Source organism: Pseudorasbora parva, chromosome 24, assembly GCF_024679245.1.
Source record: "Pseudorasbora parva isolate DD20220531a chromosome 24, ASM2467924v1, whole genome shotgun sequence".
In the NCBI taxonomy this organism is placed as follows: Eukaryota; Metazoa; Chordata; class Actinopteri; order Cypriniformes; family Gobionidae; genus Pseudorasbora; species Pseudorasbora parva.
Window position 1 is genome coordinate 20,803,239 of NC_090195.1, and position 26,667 is coordinate 20,829,905.

At 42.5% G+C, this 26,667-nt stretch overlaps 2 protein-coding genes across 2 annotated transcripts in view; both read right to left on the reverse strand.

Moving 5' to 3' along the window:
• The window catches only part of LOC137064132 (junctional adhesion molecule A-like), a 101,496-nt gene that overhangs the window by 19,544 nt on the left and 55,285 nt on the right, over positions 1-26,667 (reverse strand). The gene's annotated exons all lie outside the window — the stretch shown is intronic.
• Positions 9,723-11,470, reverse strand: LOC137064011 (uncharacterized). Its single transcript, XM_067435345.1, has one exon. It carries the CDS (start codon positions 11,142-11,144, stop codon positions 9,858-9,860), a length of 1,287 nt encoding a protein of 428 aa, XP_067291446.1. The 5' UTR covers positions 11,145-11,470; the 3' UTR covers positions 9,723-9,857.

Consider the following 26,667-nt stretch of genomic DNA (forward strand, 5'->3'; position numbering starts at 1 on the left):
CTAACGGAGGTGTTTGAGACGGGCCCCGCCCTTTCTCAGCCTTCACCCGTTAGATCCACGGCTGTTTCTCCGGGTTCGGGAGCCCGCTCTGCGGTTTCTCCCGCCCGGGGTGCGGCCGAGGTGCTACATTTATCTTCCTCCGAGGAGTTTGATGTCTGCAGTATCGACGTGGGGGTTGAAGATTCGCCACTTCAAACCCCTGCAAGTGAGGAGCTAGTGGAGGTTTTGAGCAGGGCTGTGGCTAGATTAAGTATTGACTGGCCAAATGAACAGCAGGAGCGTGCCTCAGTAAAAAGCAGGCTTGATGAAACCAGCAGGGCCCGCCCCGAGAAACCAATCGTCCTACCTAGAAGGCTCGGGACATGGTGGAGGGTTCCACTCAAGCCCGACCTTTTCGGCGGCCATCAGCCATCAACTGCGGGTCCGACTCGACCGTTGCCACTCTCCCAGAGGGAGGCAGTACAGTCGAATCTTCATCCCCAGAGGACTGAAACTCCCCCTCCAATGCTGCGATCGACATCTGTTCGTCTGCGGGTGCCCCAAAAGACACCGTCGGCCACGCATGTGGGGGGCCGACGGGGTCTCCCGAAAACACCTCCGGTTGCGGCACTCGTGAGGGATTAGGGTCCCGCGGAGGTTCACTCGACGGGTTTGTCCTAACTGTAATCCTCAGGTCACCCCGGCCATCCATCAAAGTAGGTCTATTCTGCTGGGCAGGAATAGACCTAGATTGAGCTATGGGTAGGGGGACCCAGGGTTCGACTGCGGCAGAAATGACAGGATTTGTGTGCAGCCTGTTTTCTACTCTCACCAGAAAAAGGAACACGCCCACCGAACCAACTGTGTGTGGTGTGTGTGTGTGTGTGTGTGTGTGTGTGTAACTAGCTCAGTTTGCTGAGTTCTCTCAGCAGCAGTGAGATCGCGGTCACGCTGTCTCGTGCCGTCTGGCCAACACAAGAGCGATTTCCCCCGGCACACGCTTTCTCTCTCTCTTGCTAGATAGCAGGCAGTCAGATGCTTCATCAACGCCGTTCGGCTCCGAAGTGAATGACAATGGTGCGTGGTGAGTGCCTCTGCTTTATACCCGCGCAGCGGGGCGGGGTGCGCTATGCAAAGCACGCACGCCATTGTCCATTGGCCCGTTTTCTAAATCTCGAAGCTGATAGGGTCTCCAGAAGTGATCCCCATTTGTCGGTCTAGTTCTGACATACGTCAAACGTGACCGAAAGGGAACCTAATCCAAAACCAAACTAGAATGAAATGCCAGGATCCAAACACCATACAAAGCAATTCACACAGACAGAAGAGCGCATTATCTGAGCAAACTCAAACCCACAATAGGAGTGTCAGAACTGTCACCAAACCAAGAATAAAACCTTATCCAACTAACAGAACCCTGACAAAATGTATGTAAAACACATGTTCATAATCTCTGTGTCATTTTATTTTGTATTATGTATATGAATTGCATAATTATGCAAATATACTTTATTAAACATGGCTTCATATATTTGTTAGCCTACATATATTTTAAATCTAGTTATGAAAATTAGCATTTAACTATATTTTGCAGGTACTCAATTTCAAACAAAATGAAAAACAATTTAACAGTGTAGACTCTTTAATAAAATTAATAAGAGAATTACTATAAGCATAAAAATGCTTGCATATATGTTACAATAAGCTTTTTATAAAGCAAAATTATTACAAATATATATTGTAATTTGTTTACATATATGATCTTAAACTGCACAGCACTATATAGAAATTAATTATATAAACATCTGTAATATATGCATATATACTATTTTTATTATAGGTATTTTATATGTGGTCTATAAAAATCCATACAATCATATATAAACATTCTAAATGTTTGTATATGTTGTTTAAATAAAAGTGCTTATATAAATCAGACATATATTGTTTACATATATGGCATTAACCTACAGTACCAAATAAAAAGTCCTCATATAAATCATTTTAATATGTACATATTAATTATTAATGTACATACAATTCTTCTATGGACATTTCATACATGGTATAAACGTATGTCTTCTAATAATGGGTCGCCTTATATGAAACATACTGTATATTGCTGTGTTCCAGTTTATTTTTATCATGCCCTTCACTCGCGAACTTCCCTGTTCCCTCCGTCTCGTTCGTTGCGAGTGCCCACTACTGGCGGAAACTTTGCAATGGACTGAACTGGAACGCCCTAAGCCCTTGATCACTTGGAATCCACTTTGGAGTTGATTTATTATTTATTTTTTTCCTTTACGAAATTGTTTAATGCAACATTCTATATGTATATGGATGTCCCTTATGAAAGGAAAATATTTACCAATTTATTACTTCAAAATATATTATAATATATTGTAAATACATGGAAATATATATTGATGGTATTATACAATATATTATATATTCCTGTAATATATTGCAAAATATACAAATGATTGCCGCTTTCATATATTGCAATATATAATTGGTGAATATAAATATTAAATCCCATATATGTGAATATATTGCCTAATATATTACATGATATTTTCCAATATACTGCAATATATTTTTGTTTCGTTAGGGGTGTTTGGGTTGTTTTAAATGTTTTTAAAAATATCATAGAGTTGTTTGTGGTGGGGTAAATTAAACGTGATATGTGGTGACGTCATATTCGCGTTGCATTGTGGTATATGAAGCTACCTGAAGTGTACATATGAAGTAGACTCGCTCACTCGGTCAAAATCGAGGGAGCAAGGGTCTGTCCATATAAACTTCCCTTGTCCACTTCACGAAGTGGAACACACTTCAAAATGGTGGCGGGGATTCCCCCAAGGGGAAGTGCTTAGGGAAGTTTGCAAGTGCGTGTCTAAAAGTGGAGTGGAACGCAGCATATGACATCACTACTCGGATATAGGGACATATATAATATATAAACATTTCTGTAAATTAAACGTGATATGTGGTGACGTCATATTCGCGTTGCATTGTGGTATATGAAGCTACCTGAAGTGTACATATGAAGTAGACTCGCTCACTCGGTCAAAATCGAGGGAGCAAGGGTCTGTCCATATAAACTTCCCTTGTCCACTTCACGAAGTGGAACGCACTTCAAAATGGCGGCGGGGATTCCCCCAAGGGGAAGTGCTTAGGGAAGTTTGCAAGTGCGTGTCTAAAAGTGGAGTGGAACGCAGCATATGACATCACTACTCGGATATAGGGACATATATAATATATAAACATTTCTGTTTGGGATTTTACATACTTTTCTTTTCTTTTTTACATATAGTCCACAAGACAAAAAAAGAAGAAGCTGAATTTATTAAAATTATCAGTTCAAAAGATGATCTACTCTTGATTTTTAATACTGTTGTTCCTGGATGATCCAAGGCTGTTTTTTTTTTTTTTTTTTTTTGTGATGGTTGTTCTTGAGTCCCTTGTTTGTAACTGCCCAAAGTTCTTTAGGAAAAATTCTTCAGTTTTCCAGCATCTTTTGCAAACCCTATCTATCAGTGACTGTACGATTTTAAGATCCATCTTTTTACACTGAGGACAATTGAGGAACTCAAACACAACTATTAAAAAGGTTCAAACATTCACTGATGCTCCAAAAACTATGCGAAAAAAAAATTATTTAATAGGCAACTCAATCTAAAGAGTAAACACAATTACAAGGCAAGTGTTAGAATACTTAATTATACTTTTAAATATATCTCGAACAAAGATTGAATACAAGTAGTCCAAATATATAGACATTTCTGTAAGTATAAGTCAAATATACTTAAGTTTTAAGAAGTAAAAAGTAGACTCAAAATATACGTTCTTATTTTTAGATTAAAAGATGTATACTAGCACACTTTTTCACAAGGGTCTGTCCACAACTGTATTGAATTGTACCTTCAGCTTGTGTGATATTACTGTGTTTAACTATAGTCACTCCAGACTTTATTAAACAAATGTGTTGCAATGAACTTAATGTTTACAATTAAAAATGTAATTTCTCAAAAAGCAAGCCTTACCTCAGAGCAGTGCATTCAAAGAAAGGCAGAAGTTCATGAACACGTCTTCCTCTATTGCGAAATCTGTTAAACACTTAACGTGACGTGACATGATGTACCCTCGACTATCTCCTAGCAGCGCTACAGGACGGGATATTACCAGTCTGCCTTTGTGCATTCTGTGCTTAGAAGTCATAACACAAAAATATGCAGATAAACTCAAATACAATAATAATGTTTATTAATCATAATACATCATTATAGGAAATAGGGTTGTCAAACAAGGAACGGCCATAGCATGAACATTTGTTCGGTATTAATAATAAATGTTATTTGCATGCTCATCAATTGCTTATTGTGTACCTTTTTCAGTGTTTATTAATAAAACTAAGAATAACTATAATAACTAACCAAACACACATCTACTGAATGCAGAAGAGCTGCTGTGCTCATTGTGACTGGTGCACAAGATCACACTTAAACCCTCAAATTTACACTATTTTTAGAATGCATGCTGACTTATGAGAAACAGATGTAGTCTAAAATTGTATTCTTGTGTGTAAAATTGAGACAAAAAGAAGAACTGAAACCCAGTTTTTAAAAGGTGTCTAATTTCTGCTAGTCTGTTTATTTAGTGGTGTAGTGCTGGATGATGATCTAACTGTAATGCAGGGAGACACAGAGCCTTTAAAGGTGCTGTATGTAATGTTCTTCTTTGTAATTTTATTTATTTTACTCTAAGGTATAAGGCTTGTTATGTTTACTATGCCAACACTGTCAAAATTTGACCAAAAGGGTAAACACTCCAGTTATTTTTTGTTAGATCCAGCATTATACATTTTAAATCACAGAGATGAAGTAGTATAATTACATTTATTTGATTGAATTACAAAATTGATTTGAAAAATCTTTGATAGAGAGGGATGAGTGTATGAATTATATGTCTGTGCAGCAACTCTCTACTAACATTAAAGCTGTGAGTTTATTTACTTCAAAAACAGCGCTGTTGCCTACTACTGAGTAATTTAATATAGATGTAACCGCTCTAAGACAGAAGGTAGGAGATCAAAATCCAAATGGGGGTGGATCATTCGAATATAATAATAATAATAATAATAATAATAATAATAATAATAATAATAATAATTCATTACATTTATATAGCGCTTTTCTAGGCACTCAAAACGCTTTACATAGAAGGGGGAATCTCCTCAACCACCACCAATGTGCAGCATCCACCTGGATGATGCGACGGCAGTCATATTGCGCCAGAACACTCACCACACACCAGCTGATTGGTGGAGAAGAAACAGAGTGATGAAGCCAATCAGGATATGGGGATTAGGCCATGATGGACAGGGGCCAGTGGGCAAATTTGGCCAGGATGCCGGGGTTACACCCCTACTCTTTATCGAAGGACATCCTGAGATTTTTAACGACCACAGAGTCGGGACCTCGGTTTAACGTCTCATCCGAAAGACGGGTGTCTATACTGATACAAAGCCATATGCTAAATTGATGAAGTAACTCTTTAAGACAGTCTTAGCATAAAGTCTGTGTTTACAACATGACAATGACATTGCGTAAACACACACACCACTTTCTAAAGCCAAGTTGCGTTATCTGTACGCATTTTGAGCAATCCGCCTGTTTGTCTACGGCGTGTGATTCCGCGTGTATGTCTACGTTTAAACGAACCATCATCTCCGCGTGTATGTCTGCGGCGTGTGATTCCGCCAACCTGATCTCAAAGAATTAATATTTATAGTCTAATCTTATATTTTGGAGCAAATAACTCCACTTCTACCCTAAACCTACCCACTCTCAACAATAAAAAACACGTAACAGGCAAATAAATGTACAGTCACATGTATTTATGAAAAACTGACTAAAAACTGTATAAAAGTATTTAACTCATGTTGCATTCCAAGTCTTCTGAAGTCATATGATATCTTCATGTGAAGAACAGAGTTGGTCTTAATGTTTTAGTCGTTGAAATGATCACACCCTTTCGTGAACAGAACACACACGCACTCGTTCATATTTCCCATTCAAATGAAACACACGTCACGACAAGTTTAAAATTGTCACAACAAGTTTAGAATGACGCGATTGGTCTTGAGACACACTGTAACAGTTCTGAAAAGCTGTTTCATGTGAGATGATGTAATGTTTCTCCCCACCTCAAGGGGGATCTAGGGAGGTTTCTGAAGGAGATATCCTTTTAAGAGAGACGAGTAAAACTGTTTGGGAGAGGTAAGCTGTGTCCCAAAGTGAAGTGCACGCACTTCGAAGGCCGCATTTGAAGTGCGATTGCGTCACAGCGGTGCGACGAAGGCTGCCGCAATTCATGAGCGACTTCAAAATGCGCCCTTCGGTTCTCAGGCAAAGGAAGGGTACAGCAGATGGAACCTTCCCACAACTTCGCAGCCTTCCCTATCCCAGAATTCATAGCACACTGGTGACTACAGGATTTGACTGGTCCGCATTCCCGCGGCACTCGATCAGATTTCCCAGTTAAAGACGGTATAGCGGTCGGTAACTCAAGTGTAGCCTATTGAACACAACAGCGCAAGCGCCTGAAGTAAATAAAACGTTTAGTGCATTCGCACAGTTTCCAGTTCCCTGCCCTGAGCAACCAAGATTAACTTTAATTTCCCAATTTTTAAATGCTATTTATTTCGCAACCATTATCTCAAGAAGATGAATCAGTCCATTATCACCCTTTTTGCTGTTTCTTTCTCTCTTTTTTCCATACACTTTCTTTAAATAGCCTTCAAAATTAAATCTGCGTGGGGCTGTATTTTCGTCCTGCTCCCGCTATTCCGCACCGCACCATTCCGCTCGCGCGTAAAAATTCACTCCTATAAATTATTTTATTCCCGACCCGACTGATCCAGCTAAATTTATTGTTTCCAGAATCTATCTTTTAAATGTCCCTTACAGAAAGAGAGACATTGGGGATAGGAATTGTCCGTGCAATTATTTTATTTTTTTACAGCATAGTAGCCTAGCCTAGGCTATAGCCTGTCAACACCGTAGCTAAAACAAATATCACAGAAAAATAGACTAAATCAAATGTGACATCTGTCACTCAGAATTATAAGAAAAAATGTAAATAAACGAAAACTGCGGACTTAGATGCTAAAATAAAGTTTTTTATATGAATGAATGAATAAATGTTCACTGACGACGGTCAAAGATCGATCCTCCAAAGGCTGAATGCGTGGCCGACACAGAACAATTTAAATGGCTAGGCTATATTATTAGTTTATTATTATTATTATTATGCAAGTTATTTGTAAATTAAACAAAGAAACTACTGTCTATTGTTCATTTTCGTTCACTTCAAACGTAGGCTAAATTAAAGAGAAGTGGTTGTAGCTTAGCCTACATTGTTTATTTTTGTAATGCACGTTAAAATTTGTAGCTACATTAAACACATTTATATATGTTTATACATAGTATTCTCTTGTCATGTAATTTAAAATGTGTAAATGAAAATAAATTGGTCTATACATTAGCCTACCCTTTTTACAACTATAGCCTATTTATAGACCAATAATATAACTTAAGTTTAACATCAGAAACAACAGAAATTTTAATTATCAGCCAAACCAGAAGAAAACAATAGGTTACTATCGTAACCCCGGTTCTCTGAAACATCGAGTGGAGAGATCCACCTATGGGAAGGGCATCCGTACCTGACCTCTGCAGAAGCATCCAATTGCACCAAGTCTGACAAGACAGGCAGGAGCGCGCAGCCAATGCCCAGTAAGGCCCCACCCCTTACCAGCGGGCATATATGGGCTGCATACGCTACTGTACATCAGTAAGTATATTCGCTTCTCGTGCGGTAAGCGGGGCAACGCTGGTGGATCTCTCCACTCGATGTTTCAGAGAACCGGGGTTACGATAGTAACCTATTGTTCTCTTTCATCATCTCGTTTCGAGATCCACCTATGGGAGAGACATGGACAGCTCCCCGATTGCCCAATACACTCACAGTGAGGTCCTGTTAGCCAGAAAAAGACGGTCACCCCGAGGGGCGGTGCACGACGCGTCTCATAATCATGAACTCGCCACACCGACGCAACCGCGTAACTGCGGTGTGAAGCAGGACATGAAACATAGGCTATGTGTGTCACACATAAGGAAGGCAGGGTTAGGAAGACCCCACCCCCAAGACCGAATGTGCTACTGAGGTTCTGGTGACATCCAGCCTGTAGTAACGCACAAACGTATGGGGAGAAGCCCAACTGGCCGCAGAACAGATATCCTGCAGTGATACTCCCCTGAACAGAGCCCAAGAGGCGGCCAAGCCCCTCGTGGAATGAGCTCTGATGTTCCCTGGGGGTTGCACTCCCTTTGATTCATATGCCAAGATTATAGCGTCCACAAGCCAATGTGAGAGGCGTTGTTTAGACAGGGGATCCCCTTTGCGAGGAGGAGCCCATGAAACGAAGAGTTGGTCACTCTTCCGGAACGCGCTGGTCCTAGACACATACGTTTGTAACGCACGGACTGGACACAGGGCATTTAGCCTCTGATCCTCCGCGGAGGAAAAGGGCGGAGGGTGAAAAGCGGATAGCTCCAACACCTCCGATGTGAACGCAGGGAAACATTTCGGCATGAATGCTGGATTAGGCTTGAGGAAAACCTTATCTCCACCCAGAGAGAAATTGATGCACGAGGGGTGGACCGAGAGTGCATGTAACTCACTGACACGTTTGGCTGACGCCAAGGCCAAGAGCAAGGCTGTTTTGAAGGACAGCAACTTAAGGGGAATATTCCCCAGAGGCTCAAAAGGGAATTGAGACAGAGCTTCCAGCACCATGGAGAGGTCCCATTCAGGGATCGTTCTCCTAATGACTGGCAAGGAGCGACGGGCGCCCTTCATAAATCTGCGGATTAGAGAATGCTGCCCAACCGTTGAGCCCTCAAAACCCACATGACAAGCAGAGATAGCTGCCAGATAGACCTTAATAGTGGAAAAAGACCTGCCCTTATCCATAAGGTCTTGGAGGAAACACAAGATATCAGCGACTGAGCACTGATATGACGTGAGACCCCGCCCATCACACCACTCATCGAACACCTGCCACTTACAGCCATACAAGGACCGTGTAGAAACGGCCCTGGCATTCTGTATAGTAGCCACCACGCGCGGGGGAAGCCCTAACGCGCTTAGGTTCGTCCTCTCACGGGCCAAGCCCAGAGAGCTACCCTGTCCGGGTGTGGGTGATAAATCTCCCCGTTCGCTTAAGACAATAGGTCTGTGCGGAGGGGGAGGCACCACGGCTGGGCATACAACAGAGGGATTATCTCTGCCAGCCACGGCGCTTTGGGCCACCTGGGTGCTATCAGGATGAGAGAAAACCCCCCCTCTCTCGCCCTGGCCAGTGTGAGAATTATCAGGCACAGGGGAGGAAAGGCATACAGCAGCACTCTGGGCCACGGGTGGGCCAGTGTGTCCACCTCGAGGGGCGCGTCCAAGTCCTTTAGCGAGAAGAACATAGGACAATGGCTGTTTTCGCGCGAGGCGAACAGATCTACGGGCGCCCGTAGTCTCATCCATATCATGTCTACTATCTGAGGGTGGAGGTGCCAATCTCCGAAGAGCGGGTTCCCCCTCGATAGAAGATCCGCGCCTCTGTTCAGAATTCCCGGAACATGAGTCGCGCGTAACGACAGGAAAACTCGCCCGCTCCATACCAAACGCTTGTAAGCTAGGGCATGAAGCTTCGGCGAGCGCGCGCCGCCTTGACGATTGATAGCCACTGTCGTGGTATCGTCGCAGCGTACGAGCACATGATGTCCCTGCAGACGAGGCAGAAAATGATTCAGAGCCTTCTAATTGGTTAGAAGCTCTAAATAATCTATGTGCTCTGAACGTAGTTTGCTCGGCCGCAAACCGTTCACAGTTCTGCCCTCCTGGGTGGCACCCCAGCCTGTTAGGGACGCGTCCGTCGTCACGACTTTCCGCAACATGACAGTCCCCAGAGGGGTACCCTGTGCGTAAAAGTCCGCGCTCTTCCAGTGGCGCAGAGCTGCAGCGCAGGTGCGCGTCACTGTTACAGAGCGGCAAAGATCGTGTAACGGGCTGAAATGTAGTGACAAAACCCATTTCATGAACGCCCTCATCCTCAGGGGTCCTAGTGGCAAAAACTGGATAGCTAAAGCCATAAGACCCTGTAGCCTGAGACATGTGCGATATCGCACCCTCGCCCCCTCTCTGAACTGTGACAGACAGTTCGTCAGAGAGAGAACGCGCTCCTGAGAGAGACGCGCTCGCATGGAGACTGAGTTCAGCTCCATGCCCTGGAAGATCACCCTCTGACTGGGTGTAAAGCTGCTCTTGTTCACATTCACCCTGAAGTCCAGAGATCGGGTGTGCGCGAGCACACGGGAGGTGTCCTGCAACACCTTTTCCCACGAATCGGCTATGATGAGCCAATCGCATATGTATGTCAGGATCCGTAGACCAGACATTCTTAGGGGAGTGAAGCCCGCTTCCACACGCAAACAGAAAGTTCGGGGGCTTAATTTTTGCCCGAACGGAAGCACCGTGAGTTCGTAACAAATGCCTTGATAGGCGAAACGAAGAAACTTCCGGTGTGGTGGATAAATGCTTATGTGGAGAAAAGCATCTCTCAGATCGACCGATGTGAACCAGTCGTTCCGTTTCATGACACGGGCGAGCGAACCAAGGGTTAACATTATGAATCTGTATTTCCTCAAATGTTTGTTCAACACCCTGGGGTCCAGAATAGGACGGAGGGAACCGTCCTTCTTTGTGACCAGGAAATAACGGGAAAAGAAACCCTGGTTTATCAGATTGTGGGGAACCACCTGAATCGCACCTTTGTTTAGAAGAGAGGAGATTTCCTCCTTCAGGACGTGGGCCGTGCTTTCCTCTGTGTGAGAAAAGAGAACGCTGCTGAAACGTGGATGTTTCATAGCAATCTGCAGACGATAGCCCTGTAATATCATGCGTAATACAGTAAGCCAGGCTGACACACAGCTCGTGTGAATGCTCGTCCAGGCCGTGCTGGCTTCGAGCATGCCTAGCTGGCTTATTTGTGATGCAATGGCGCCCTCTAGTGGAGAAACTAGGGACGACACGTGCAGGTTCACCATTACGAGAGAAAGGGTATTTCCCTACATTGAGAGGGTATCTCGCTGTGACGAATTCATTTGATTCGTTAGATTTATTGTGTTTCTGTGTGTGTTGTGTTTTCTGGGAAACACTGGGGCCGAAGCCTTTATTATTTGGGTGAGGGGAACACAGTATGTGCGGTGTGGTTACACTGCTTTTGAACTTTTCCTCACGACAATCCCCTTGAACAGGGGGGAACACACATCGTCCACTAAACATATGGGCTGGGCAGCCACGGGAGGGGGACACCCTACAGCAGGAACCTTCCGTCCTTTGGACAGGGGTTCTGGGGCAGGGAGAAAGCCCAGAAAACTTCTCTCGAGGCTTTTCCTTGACCTGATTAAAATTACGTCCCGGGACCGGGGGGTTAGGCAAACGCACAGGGGGCGCCTGGCGTGGGACCGTCTTCCTGGGAAGATACAATATGAAGGCCTCGTGCTCCTTCTTGTCGTCGCATCGTTGTTGCATCATAGCAACTGCGGGGCCAAAGAGAGCCCGGCCGGGCTCTACCGGGGCGCCTGCGATACGTTTCTTTTCACTATCCGGGAGACCAGACAGGTTGAGCCAGAGCGAGCGCTCTCCTACCACGGAAAGCGCCATAGAGCGCCCGCAGGTTTGGACGACCTGACGAGCATTACGGAGAACGAGGTCGTTAACCGTGATGATCTCCTTCCACAGTGCAGGAGAGGGAGAAGATCCCTTATCTAACTGCTGGCCCAGATCGTCCAGGATCTCCGCTTGGTAAGCGGAAAGGAGGGAGGAGACATTCAGAGTCCTAACAGCCAAGGCTGAGGATTTATAAACGGCCTGGTGCACCGAGGCAGAAAAACGGTCCATCCTGTTAGGAAGGACCGGCTTCGGGGGGGCGGGCAGCCCTCCCTGGACTGGGTTGAGGTGTCTGGCAATGGAGGGCTCAATGGCAGGCGGTTCGCCCATGCCGCGAGCCGCCATATCTTTAACCTCCAGCCCCGCGAGACCGTGTTTAAGATCGAGCGGGTCGTTCCAGTAGTGCCTCATGTGCTTAGCGCACGCTGGAAGAACGGGAAAGAGTTCTTTCCTCGGGCCGGGGGGGGGCTCCCAACACTTTACCGTCATAAATATCCCTCTCCTGGTCGGTGGCGCTCTGTGGAGCCGGCCATTTAATGTTGAGACGAGCGGCCGCTCATTCACACACATCCAGGAGGATGGATTCAGGCAAGGCCGCGGGGGCGCTAGCCTGGGGAATAACAGAGGGCGGGATGGCCTCCTCGTCCTCCGAAATTCCAAGAAGGCCCGCGTCGTCGTAATCACCGGACCCGGCAAGATCGTCGGCGAGCGGGAGGTTACCCGTGAAGATGTCCTCTTCGGGGAACTCAGGATTGGGCTGGTCAGCCAAAACAAGAGCCGTCGCGCCCCGGGAGGTCCCCGGTAGCGCGCTATCGTCACCGTGTTCCATATCCGAGTACGACAAGTCGAGCTCGCCACACTGAGTAGCGGCAACTTTAAGGCGGTGTCGCAGGAGTTTCTTAGGCAGTACCAGGCAGTAACTGCAGTTCTCCGGGTTCTCTATTGCCTCCTCTGCGTGCTTGAGGCCCAAGCAGACCACACAGAAAGGGTGAAAATCCTTAGCGGCGATAAGAGACCCACACGCGGCCGGGCAGGCCCGTAATAGGCTAGACACAGAAGGAGAAGACTGAGAGAGCGACATACCCGCGAAAAACTCAGAAAGGTCCGTGGCGGCAGCCGTGGAACAGGAAGACGGACGAGAGCGCGAGCGGCTCCGAATGCAGACACAGAATGTGGCAGAATAGAACTGTCACGCCCGGTGGAGGCTGATCTGGCGATATTTCCTCCTGCAGACAATAAGTGAGCAGCGCAAATCTAACCGAACTGTGTCAGTGCAGAGATCGCGAGAAGCGAATGTCAACTGATGTACAGTAGCGTATGCAGCCCATATATGCCCGCTGGTAAGGGGTGGGGCCTTACTGGGCATTGGCTGCGCGCTCCTGCCTGTCTTGTCAGACTTGGTGCAATTGGATGCTTCTGCAGAGGTCAGGTACGGATGCCCTTCCCATAGGTGGATCTCGAAACGAGATGATGAAAGAGAACACTTTTCTACACTTTCATTGCGCTGAGCGGGCGAAGCTGGAGCTGGACCGGAATGGGGAATAATGCACAATAGAGACTCTGGCGGGACATCATCTTCTGGGATGAGTGCATATTTCCACTGTCCGCAGCTTTGCGAGGCTGAATCGGTCGACGGCTGGCATGTCATAAAATGTTGACAATGCATCTAAGATGATGAGTTGAATAAAAATAAGTAGGCTAACTTAAAAAAAACATGGACGTATATATAGGCCAAGGCTAAATGTTTAAAATATATTGTAACACTTACATTTAACATAAGAAATAAACTGTTAACTAATATTTGCAATTTGACAATATTTAAGTGGCTAGATTTACATGCTATGGTCCGGTCTTCCATCGTCGCAGGCTTTGAAGCATGTAAAAACCCAATAAAAAGCTCAACAAAATAATAAAAAGCTAAAAAAAAAATAATAAAAAGCTAAAAAAAAAAAAAAAACACAAAAAAACTATATATATATATATATATATATATATATATATATATATATATATATATATATATATATATATATATATATGTGTGTGTATAATATATATAATAATAATAATAATAATAATAATAATAATAATACTTTACTTACGCGATATTTCTACCGCCCACTCCCCGCATTTTGGGATATTTTGGCCCATTCTGGCCGTGATTCCGATACTTTTGAATTGGAGGGGTTTTGTTATTCAGACCTGGCAACCCTGTTCCTCGGTTCGCCCTTTGTGCAGCTTCATGCACTTCATGCACTTTGAAGGCGTGGCCTGGCCTGGCCTTCGAAGTGCGCACCCTTCACTTTGGGACACAGCTGTAGTGGCATGGCTTTGAGTGTTTGCTCAACTTGGTTATGCTTGAGACCCTAATATGAGGAACCTTTTTGGTTCTACAGCTCAGTGTGAGTTATGTATATATTTTGTTATTGTATGTTTGTTTTCTGTGTTTAATTACATATTTTGATTTTTGCTTTGCATGTTTTTTTCAGAGGGTTTACTTTCGGCCTCATTCTTTGAATATAGACACTTCTTCTGGACTGATCTTTTTCTACAGCTTTGATTATCTGGATTGATCTTTGGTTATGGTTTGGGACACTGTATTTGAACTTTTGTAGATTTCCACACTGTACATTTTTTTGTTGGTTTAACTTAAAAAAGTTAGTAACCTGGTTGCCTTAAAATTTTGAGTTTATTGGAATTAAAAATTTGAGTTGATACAATGAAGGGAATTTGTTTAATAAATAGAAACTCAAAATATTATTGTATCTGAACCACATAAAAAATGTTATAAATCATTAAAATAGCACTATTTGGCATGTTTCACTGCGTCATCAAAAATAAAACACACAATTACCCAAGCCTTGGGTAATATCTTTTAATATTTTAATAAATGTTGTCGAATCTCAAAAAATGTTCATTGTATTTAAAAAACTAAAAAAACTAAAATAAAATAAAATTCAATGAACTCAAAATTTTAAGGCAAACAGGTTACTTTTTTTCTAAATAATTTTTTAAAGTGCATTGAACTTTGGGGAATGTGGTAAGAGACTCATTTATTGCCTGACTATGTGGGAGTTATGAGAAATGGACTTTATTTCTGATTGAAATCAGCAGGTTGTGGTTGGGCTGAAAGGCTCTAACATGATGTGAATTTTATTTTCTTTGAATGAGATGTATTCTTGATATTGTTGCTGTTTAGGGTTTCTTCTTTAACAGGGCTCTAGAGTGCGCCTAATTTGGTCGCACATGCGCCTAAAATTTGTAAGGGGGCGCCTAAATTTTTTCATAGGTCGCACCAGTGCACCTAACGTCCTTGCATCTGCTCAGCTCAGCTGCCTCCACGAACAGCGTTTTTTCTCCTTTGACGGAACTCACACACACTCATGGTTAGATCATGTTGTGGTCTAAACCAATCAGAGACAGAGATGGGGCGGGTCTTTACCTCTGATTGGCTGTGGTCCAGACTCCTGATATTCCTGCCCAGTGCTGCGTGCGGCCTGCGAGTGATTTGAAATTGCGACCTAAGCAGCACCACCCGCAGTGTTGTACCTGAACGAGTTCACTGAACGATAGTTCATAAACTCGTTCATATTTTGGGCGAACGTGAACTGAACGTGCTGTATTACTGCCTGATGAACGTTACTGTGAACTCGTTCATTCTGGTGAACGCCACGCTCTCTCAGGTTAACTTTGTTCAATAGGGTGCCAGATTTCTATAGAGCCTTCCAGGCGAAATCCCGGCTAAAACACACCTTAAACGGGTCTTAATATGTAGCAGAAAAACACCCAATCTGGCAACACCAGCCACCAGTGTTGCACCGCCGTCCGCCGCATGCGTGACGCTTCATCAAAACGAAAAAAAAAGGCATGGAGGCGACAGCAGCATGTTGCAAGGAGTATGATCATTTAAAAGAATTTTATGACAAGGTCGGTGAGACTGAGAGAAATCTCACTTTTCTGTGCAAACTTTGCCCGCTGGCTTTCAAAAAGAAAATCTGCACTTCAGTCACATCCACAGCAAACCCGAAACGGCACATTGAACTGAAGCACCCGGCTAGCCTTTCAAGGTATGTGAAAGCAAATAAAAAATCAAAAGACAGTCAGGACAGATAATCGACCCAGACCCCATTAACTGCGTACTGTAGCGGCTCCGTTGTCACCTCCCAGCCGCAGCTGGACAACCTGGTGGTGCAGTATATTGTCGGAGATCTACAGCCTTTGAGTAAAGTCGAAAGCCCAGCTTTCATAAACTTAATTAAGGGGTTGCAGCCATCCAAAAAGGTGCCATCAAGAAAAAAAGTACAGACACTGTTAAACAAGAAATTTAAAGAAAACATATGTGAACTTAAGACTGAACTGTCTGAGATTGATACTGTGTGCACAGCAGCAGATTGCTGGTCGGCTGTGAACAAGGTATTTATGGGCATCACTGTCCACTGGCTAAACAAAACTGATGTTTCTAAGAGATACTCTGCTGTACTGGCATGTCAACGGATTAAAGGAGCACATACACATGATGTGTTGGCAAAATTATTGTCAGATGTAAACAAAGAATTCAAAACCCACAATAAGGTTGCATGTACAATTACAGATAATGCTTCAAATTTTGTTAAGGCGTTCAACTGTTTTGGGATGGATGTTGTTTCTATTGATACTGAAATGCCAGAGACAGTGGTCCACTTTGATGAAACTGAAAGTGAAGATGACAATGAACCAGAGTCCGCCTTTGCTGCCGCCAGTGAGAGCTCAGATGAAGATGACCAGATGGAGCCTGAGCCTCTCTCAGGTCTGGATCATCCATCTGTCCCCCCTCATATAAGGTGCATGGCTCACACCTTGAATCTAGTGGCCAAAGATACGGAAAAGGTAACTGAAAAATGTTACAAAACAATGTCAAAGGCTGTTTTTGCAAAAGCATCTGCTCTGTGGAACCTGGTTAAGCGAAGTACAAAGGCTTCTGATGCTGTGGAGGAAAAGCTTGGGATTGGCTTTGTTGTACCAAATGACACAAGATGGAATTCGGTATTTCTTGCCATGGAGTGAGTATTGTGACACCTTTCTATCAGAACCGGCATTAACTTCTTGAGCAATTTGAGCTACAGTAGATCCTCTATTTAATCGGACTCCACTGGCTAGATCAACTTAGAGGACATAATGTTCCCTTGCTGCCTAATATATCCCACCCACTAACAGGTGTTGTGATGAAGAGCTAATCAGTGTTATTCCCTTCAAATAATGTTATGCCTGATCGGTTTAAGTAATAACCCTGCTCTGAAAAATCCAGCATTGCTAAAGCTCTTCTCATAACCTTTTTATTGAACATACTGCTTATGATTATGCTGTTATTTGCATTTTATTTGTTCTCATATCTGTAAATATTCTTGTTTTGCAATGAACACGAGCTCTTTTTAACTGATTTATGTATAGATTAGCGGTATATAACAGTACACAGTCACGGGTCAGTGCGTACCTCAGTTTTTGGGGTCATGGTTCAATATGAGTTTGTTACAACAGTAAAAGCAACTAATCCCCAATGCTAGGTTTCTTTTCATGTATTTTAAACAGACAGTAGTGCAAATTATAGTTTTGTTCTTACTAGGTTGGTACAGTACAGCCTCCTTCAGTGTATTAAGCAATAAGCAGTATACAGTATACACTCTAGCATAGGTAATATTTTTTGTAATGCTGGTAAAAAAAACTAAATATATTTGGTCAATCAGCTTCAAAACTGAAAAGTATCTATTTCATGATTTTTCATGAAGCCGCGTTCTTATAGAAAAAGTCACCCAGTCTGGTTAACTTCAAAATTAAAAAAATTAAACATTGATGTGTAAAATTAGCAGCAAGTGTCTGTATGATGAAAAAACACACCTAAAGGACTATAGGAACACCATACTAATACTGTGTTTGATCTGCTTTCGCCTTCAGAACTGCCTTAATTATTCGTGGCATTGATTCAACAAGGTGCTGAAAGCATTCTTTAGAAATGTTGGCCTATACTGATAAGATAGCATCTTGCAGTTGCTGGAGATTTGTGAGATGCACATCCAGGGCACGGAGCTCCCGTTCCACCACATCCCAAAGATGCTCTATTGGGTTGAGATCTGGTGACTGTGGGGGCCATTTTAGTACAGTGAACTCATTGTCATGTTCAAGACACCAATTTGAAATGATTCCAGCTTTGTGACATGGTGCATTATCCTCCTGGAAGTAGCCATCAGAGGATGGGTACATGGTGGTCATAAAGAGATGGTCAGAAACAATACTCAGGTAGGCCGTGGCATTTAAACAATGCCCAATTGGCACTAAGGAGCCTAAAGTGTGCCAAGAAAACATCCCCCACACCATTACACCACCACCAGAAGCCTGCACAGTGGCAGGCATGATCCAAGGCATGATGGATCCATGTTCTCATTCTGTTTACGCCAGATTCTGACAGAGACCATCTGAATGTCTCAACAGAAATCCAGACTCATCAGACCAGGCAACATATTTCCAGTCTTCAACTGTCCAATTTTGGTGAGCTAATGCAAATTGTAGCCTCTTTTTCCTATTTGTAGTGGAGATGAGTGATACTGGGGTCTTCTTTTGTTGTAGCCCATCAGCCTCAAGGTTGTGTGTGTTGTGGCTTAACAAATGCTTTGCTGCATACCTCGGTTGTAACGAGTGGTTATTTCAGTCAAAGTTGCTCTTCTATCAGCTTGAATCAGTCGGCCCATTCTCCTCTGACCTCTAGCATCAACAAGGCATTTTCGCCCACAGGACTGCCGCATACTTGATATTTTTTTTTCCTTTTCTACACCATTCTTTGTAAACCCTAGACATGGTTCCAGAGTATATTATGAGAAACTGAATAGATTGTGAAATACTCAGACCAGTCCGTCTGGCACCAGCAACCATGCCACGCTTTCCCATTTTGACATTCAGTTTGGAGTTCAGGAGATTGTCTTGATCAGGACAACACCCCTAAATGCATTAAAGCAACTGACATGTGATTGGTTGATTAGATGATTGCATTAATGAGAAATTGAACAGGTGTTCCTAATAATCCTTTAGGTGAGTATATAAATATATATGTGGCGGAGGGGGCGTGGTTCCGCGAGGTCTGTACCAAGCGGGGAGAAAGTAGGTCAAGTGCAAATGAGTAACACCTGAGTCTGATTGCAGTAATTGGCATGGAGAGACGGCATTTAAGCGGCAGCAGAGACAGAGGAGAGTGAGACCGAACTTCTAGTACAATCTTTTAAGAAAGTTCATAGCTCAGAAAATCTTTCAGAAGAAGCTAGGAAGATAGGAGTAGAACATAAATGGACTACCCAAATTTATTAGAGAAAGATGAGATGTCAGAGAGTTTACTTAACCTTCCTCTAAACATGTTTGAGTTAAGAAGAGCAATTATAAGTGCTCGGCAGACTGCTCCTGGAAAAGATGGAGTATGTTACAAAATGTTGGCACACATGACAGATACTACACTGGAAATCGTTTTAAAATTATTTAACCTAATTTGGGATACTGGTCAACTCCCTATTGTTTGGAAACAAGCAACATAGTACCTATTCTTAAACCTCATATTCTTCACACCCTCCTAAGACATGAAATATATGAGGTTACCTGAACTAGTAAGTTGTTAAGACAAAGACAAAAAGATGCAAAATACCATACAGAAGAAACATTTTACAAGACAGTTATGTGTTTACATACAATGTCCTGGGGTGCATGTTCATTTATAGATGGTTTGTCTATAATTTGAGGCAAAAGCGTGTGTTTTACAAGCTTTGTGTCTTTAACTCTGGACTTTTCATGTGGCCAAATTCTTTTGGGCCGTAAAACGTCTTATCAGATGGTTTCCAGGGTAACGGAGAATCTTTCTCTGTTGTGATGGGGGAAGGTCTGTTACAAAGCATTCAAAACATATTTGTTAAATGTAACTGGCGATTGTGTGTTTGATTCGCCTGAGTCGCTACACTAATAAATGGGGTTTTAAATTATCTGTAGCAAAAGCACAAGTCATTTGTTTTTCAAGGCGGCATAAAGTCACACTCTATCTTTAAAATTGTATGGGAATCCTCTGGAGCAAGTCAAATCAGTAAGGTTTCTTGGGGTTTGGTTTGATGAAAAATTGACATGGAAAGTTAATTTGGATAAAATTAAAGACAAATGTAAAAAGATTATTAATATTCTTCTGTGTTTGTCAGGACAGGAATGGGGAGCAAGTAGAACATCTCTACAAAATATATACTGGGCACTCATGAGGTCTGTCTTTGACTATGGATGTATAGCTTATATGTCCGCAGCAGAATCAAATCTCAAACAATTAGATGTATTGCAAGCTCAAGCCTTAAGAATCTGCAGTGGATCATTTAAAACATCCCCAGTGTCATCAATGCAGGTGGAAATGGGAGAAATGCCTTTAGGCATCAGGTGAACGAAACTGATGGTTGACATATTGGGTTAATATCGGGGGACAAAATGTTTCGCATCCTGTCAAAAGTGTATTGAAAGAGAGCTGGGAACATAATGAAACAAACTCTGTAAGTTTTGGGTGGATAGGTGATGCAAAGGCTAGGAATTTAGGTTTATGTCAATTACAGTACAGCAATACAGTATCAATATCCTCCATCCCTCCATGGTTATTCCCCTCCCCTGCTATTGACCTCAATATAAAGCGGGAAATAAATAATAAATCTAAACAATGTCCAGTGTGTCATATAGTCCATACTCCATTCCAGTCGGTGGCGGTAATGCACCAATAAGTTAGGTTGCCAACCGCCAATAAACACCAAAAAAAGAAGAAGAGGAGAGTGAGAGAGACCATTAAGCACTGCGTCTGAAATCGCGTACTATGTGAGTAGGTACTATATTTGAATTAGAACGTACTTCGCGACTGTTAAAAAAGTACGTTCTATATAGTACGAATACGGGTAGTATGAATGGAGTCGGACGTACTACATGCACCATGATGGAATTGTCACATGATAGACGCCGTCATGACAGCGTGGAGATTTAAAGAGCCCATTCCACCGACTGCACACATTCACCAGCAATGTTTTTAGATCTGCTTCGCTTTTATCTGTGTTTTTACATCGTTCGAGCTCACAATCCAGAGGAGGCGTCGGTCAGCTCCTCGCAGGTCACGCCTACGTCGAGAGCTTGTGCGGAATTTCTCAAATAATGCAAGTATTATAATGTATTTAGCTTTTAAATATTACCTCAGAAACAAATGTGTGTGCGTGTCTCTATTAATGGAGCTACAGTGGTCCCTAAAGGCGACACCCACCAACCACTGGCACAATGGCTTAGGCTGAGTGTGAATTTGTGTGCCAAACATTTGAAATTCTTGCTACATATCACATATTTGAGCTTCATGTTTTACAAATTATTTACTTCAAGTGGAAATCCAAAAAATTACAGAGAGCGTAAAGTCTTCATCTTGTACACGCTTTAAAAGAAACATATAACATTAACGTTAGTGAATTATTTTAAAGTGATGCCCTATAAATGAGATTGCTAGTATCAAAGTCCTTTTAGATCTTTTTGAAACCTGTGAAAGTTACCTTACCGAAGCTGCTGAAGTTAAAGGGTTACTTCAGCGATTAGCATATGGCTTTGTATCAGTAGAAACCCTGGAGTATATTCAAATTATTGTGCTTTCCCCCCTCATATCTCCCTGAGACAAGAGATTTATGCATTTTATTTCTAGAAAAATTCCTCCTATGATGCAAATTGACGATTTTTGCATCATAGGAGGAATGTTTGCCCAAAGGCTAAAGACTACAGCCAGCAGAGGGAGCCATTTCCGCATGTTTTGAACTTGAGCATGGGGGATGGGAGATAACGCTCAGCTTGCAGGGAGAGCTCAGCTCAGCTACAGGCACTCATTTAAACGGAGCTATGGTATGCAATGTAAGTCTTTTAACTTCTCAAATTAATTTCTATGAAAGTTAAGCTTGTAAAGGCATGAACTGAAACGCGCCAGACTGAACTCGCGTTGTGAATGTATGCCGCGAGTGTAGTCTCGATTACCTCAGCTCTCATCACTCGTGCAGTTAGTGCTCAGTGCTGTGATGCGCGGTAACTCACTCATTATATTGAACAGACACGTTCAGTTTTTAATTGTAGTGTCTTCTCTAACTCAGTCACTGTAACGTTAATCAAGTTGGTGGCGTTGGGGAATGGCACAGGGCAGCGAAGCATTCTGGGAATTGTAGTCTTTCATCCCCATGGGACAAAAATACATTTTCTGTCTTTTCTCAGTCTAGAAAGCACCAAATTCAAAAATTATTTCACATTTCTACTGCATTGATGACCCAGTTTAAATACAGATTCATCTTCCCAGCGCTGAAGTACCCCTTTAAGCTTCTTTCCTCGTGATGACACTATAATAAAAAAAACATTTTAATACCTTTCCTTTTGGTGGTTATTTACGCTCTGTTATACTACTTTATGCCTTTATTACTTTATACTACTTATATAACTTATATATAAGTTATGTGATTTTATTTTAAGCTTTTTATCCTACGTATCCATTTGAAAGTTAAATACACAAAAAATAAGCAAATACATTTTAATGGTGTCTGGAGTGTGTTTTTTTCTCTAGAGTGCAGCACTCGTATTCAGAGTAAGACAGCATATTTTTCAGATACACCTGCAATTAGCTTGTTTCAAAAACCATCAAAACATAAAGAACGCTTAAACAAAAATACTCAAGGCCATATATTAAGCACTTTACCACTGACAATCTAGCTACTGTAAAGCCCTAGGAATTAAGTGTTTTTTAATATAACTTGCTAAACAGCATGCCAGTGAATTTATGAATCAAACAAATGAAAAGAGACACTGTATCATTTGATTTCTTTATTAACATCATTGTTTAGCAATTATTTCTAGTAGCCGAAGGAATCTTTTCTTTCTCTCACTTCTCGGTTAAAACACAGGTGGGTGTATTCATTAGCCCCTGCAAAATCAAGACAGATTTTAACATGTGATGAACCATGGTCAGTCTATTAATGCTAACGGTACATGGACAAGCTGAGGTAACTTAAACTTGTTAACAGTAGTTTGCTATGTAACCAACAACATTTTGATAATAACAATACTCGTAAAGGAGAAATTCATCGTTTTAATTTACTGAAGTTGTGTAACTATCTCATTAAACTGCTAAAGAACGAACGTCTTTGTTTAATGAAAACAGTGCTATCGGTAGCTGATTTACATTAGTCTAATAATAATGATAAAACTATAATTTTTCTGAATTGGCTGGAAAAGGACACCCTTAATTTACATCATTTAAACTTCTAACAAGACAGTCATTTACTTATATGATGTTAAACAAATACAATTTAAGCACAAATATACAAAAAGTTGTTTCTAAAGTACTTACACTTGAAAACAGCTGCATCTCCGTTTTCCACCATTTTCAAATATAACGAGCTCCTCTCTCCCGTGGCATCATGGGATAGTAAAGTGTCCATCGTATGCGCACTTCATAATCTCGCCGGAAGTAGTAGGCCATCCGGGTACTTTTCGCATACTGTTTTTCGAATTCTATGAATTCGGACATACTACTCTGCTCGCCTACTGTTTTTCGCATACTATATAGTATGGAAGTACGCGATTTCGGACGCAGCCCAGGACTGGCCCTGCTTCTATCCATCCTAAATAGTATTCGAACATAGAATTAGTATGTCCCAAATCGTAGTATGTTGAAAAGAGTATTTCAAAGATTCCTGGATGGTTTACTATTTCCAGTCCGAATTCGAAGTATGGATCGATGGGCACTCTAACGGCTGATATCGCCCACAACCCATTGCGAGTTGGACGAGGATTCGATTAGAACTACAAACGCGGATAAAAAGTGTTAAAAAACTACAAACATGACAGATGTGCGAGTCAGACGGTTAAGTAGAGAGGTTTAGATAAAGGGGTTTGAGTGACCAACTATCAATATTTAACCTGACAAAAATATATTTTTTTCAGTGTTGTCCACATTATATTTCACCTGCAGCAGCATTGTGAACTTTTTTAATGACACGTTTGGCCATTAACTTTTAAATGCATCATTATATTTAAACTGCAAACACGAGGAGAGTCTTTGACCCACAAAGACCCACACATGGCAGATCAACGAGCGGCTACATTTCTCTCCGATACGGTAGGAGATTAAACTGAATGTGGAGGATTTTAACTGTGACGAATCTGACGATGATTGACAGGGCAGATAAACGGTGACGGGATGCACATAACTAAGCGACAGAATCCGTTAAAGATGGCGAAGTAGTATGTCCCGAAGCTTGCATACTTTTCTGCTACACACTCAAAAGTATATACCTTTTCTTCACAAAAAGAGTACATACTTTTAGGACGTAAGTAGGCGAATTGGGACGCAGCATGGGACTGCTGCTGCTACTGTCACTGCCACTGCCACTGAAGGACACTGAGCATTGAACGAGCTGAAGCTGATTATCTGAGAAACGTTACCTACCAAGTTTTGAGTATTTGAAAGAGAAGCGCCCTTGTGCGTTATGTTTGAGAGAATTGTGATAAATAAAAGTGTGCAGGCCTAGTCTCGCCGACCCCGTCTTCTTCCTTCCTACCCACACACGAACCTTGTTACAATATATATACAGGTCTTTCTCAAAAAATTAGCATATGTGATAAAAGTTCATTATTTTCCATAATGTAATGATAAAAATTAAATTTTCATATATTTTAGATTCATTGCACACCAACTGAAATATTTCAGGTCTTTTATTGTTTTAATACTGATGATTTTGGCATACAGCTCATGAAAACCCCAAATTCCTATCTCAAAAAATTAGCATATTTCATCCGACCAATAAAAGAAAAGTGTTTTTAATACAAAAAAAAGCCAACCTTCAAATAATTATGTTCAGTTATGCACTCAATACTTGGTCGGGAATCCTTTTGCAGAAATGACTGCTTCAATGTGGCGTGGCATGGAGGCGATCAGCCTGTGGCACTGCTGAGGTGTTATGGAGGCCCAGGATGCTTCGATAGCGGCCTTAAGCTCATCCAGAGTGTTGGGTCTTGCGTCTCTCAACTTTCTCTTCACAATATCCCACAGATTCTCTATGGGGTTCAGGTCAGGAGAGTTGGCAGGCCAATTGAGCACAGTAATACCATGGTCAGTAAACCATTTACCAGTGGTTTTGATACTGTGAGCAGGTGCCAGGTCGTGTTGAAAAACGAAATCTTCATCTCCATAAAACGTTTTAAAGATGGAAGCATGAAAAATCTCCTGATAGGTAGCTGCACTGACCCTGCCCTTGATAAAACACAGTGGACCAACACCAGCAGCTGACATGGCACCCCAGACCATCTCTGACTGTGGTTACTTGACACTGGACTTCAGGCATTTTGGCATTTTTTTCTCCCCAGTCTTCCTCCAGACTCTGGCACCTTGATTTCCGAATGACATGCAAAATTTGCTTTCATCCGAAAAAAGTACTTTGGACCACTGAGCAACAGTCCAGTGCTGCTTCTCTGTAGCCCAAAAGTGGCTTGACCTGGGGAATGCGGCACCTGTAGCCCATTTCCTGCACACGCCTGTGCACGGTGGCTCTGGATGTTTCTACTCCAGACTCAGTGCACTGCTTCCGCAGGTCCCCCAAGGTCTGGAAGAATTGTGATAAATAAAAGTGTGCAGGCCTAGTCTCGCCGACCCCGTCTTCTTCCTTCCTACCCACACACGAACCTTGTTACAATATATATACAGGTCTTTCTCAAAAATTAGCATATGTGATAAAAGTTCATTATTTTCCATAATGTAATGATAAAAATTAAATTTTCATATATTTTAGATTCATTGCACACCAACTGAAATATTTCAGGTCTTTTATTGTTTTAATACTGATGATTTTGGCATACAGCTCATGAAAACCCAAAATTCCTATCTCAAAAAATTAGCATATTTCATCCGACCAATAAAAGAAAAGTGTTTTTAATATTAAAAAAAAGCCAACCTTCAAATAATTATGTTCAGTTATGCACTCAATACTTGGTCGGGAATCCTTTTGCAGAAATGACTGCTTCAATGTGGCGTGGCATGGAGGCGATCAGCCTGTGGCACTGCTGAGGTGTTATGGAGGCCCAGGATGCTTCGATAGCGGCCTTAAGCTCATCCAGAGTGTTGGGTCTTGCGTCTCTCAACTTTCTCTTCACAATATCCCACAGATTCTCTATGGGGTTCAGGTCAGGAGAGTTGGCAGGCCAATTGAGCACAGTAATACCATGGTCAGTAAACCATTTACCAGTGGTTTTGATACTGTGAGCAGGTGCCAGGTCGTGTTGAAAAACGAAATCTTCATCTCCATAAAGCTTTTCAGCAGATGGAAGCATGAAAAATCTCCTGATAGGTAGCTGCACTGGCCCTGCCCTTGATAAAACACAGTGGACCAACAACAGCAGCTGACATGGTACCCCAGACCATCTCTGACTGTGGTTACTTGACACTGGACTTCAGGCATTTTGGCATTTTTTTCTCCCCAGTCTTCCTCCAGACTCTGGCACCTTGATTTCCGAATGACATGCAAAATTTGCTTTCATCCGAAAAAAGTACTTTGGACCACTGAGCAACAGTCCAGTGCTGCTTCTCTGTAGCCCAAAAGTGGCTTGACCTGGGGAATGCGGCACCTGTAGCCCATTTCCTGCACACGCCTGTGCACGGTGGCTCTGGATGTTTCTACTCCAGACTCAGTGCACTGCTTCCGCAGGTCCCCCAAGGTCTGGAATCGGTCCTTCTCCACAATCTTCCTCAGGGTCCGGTCACCTCTTCTCGTTGTGCAGCGTTTTTTGCCACACTTTTTCCTTCCCACAGATTTCCCACTGAGGTGCCTTGATACAGCACTCTGGGAACAGCCTATTTGTTCAGAAATGTAT

Coding starts and splice junctions, on each gene's coding strand:
- LOC137064011 (XM_067435345.1), bottom strand. CDS start 11,144: ATGGTGAACCTGCACGTGTCGTCCCTAGTTTCTCCACTAGAGGGCGCC.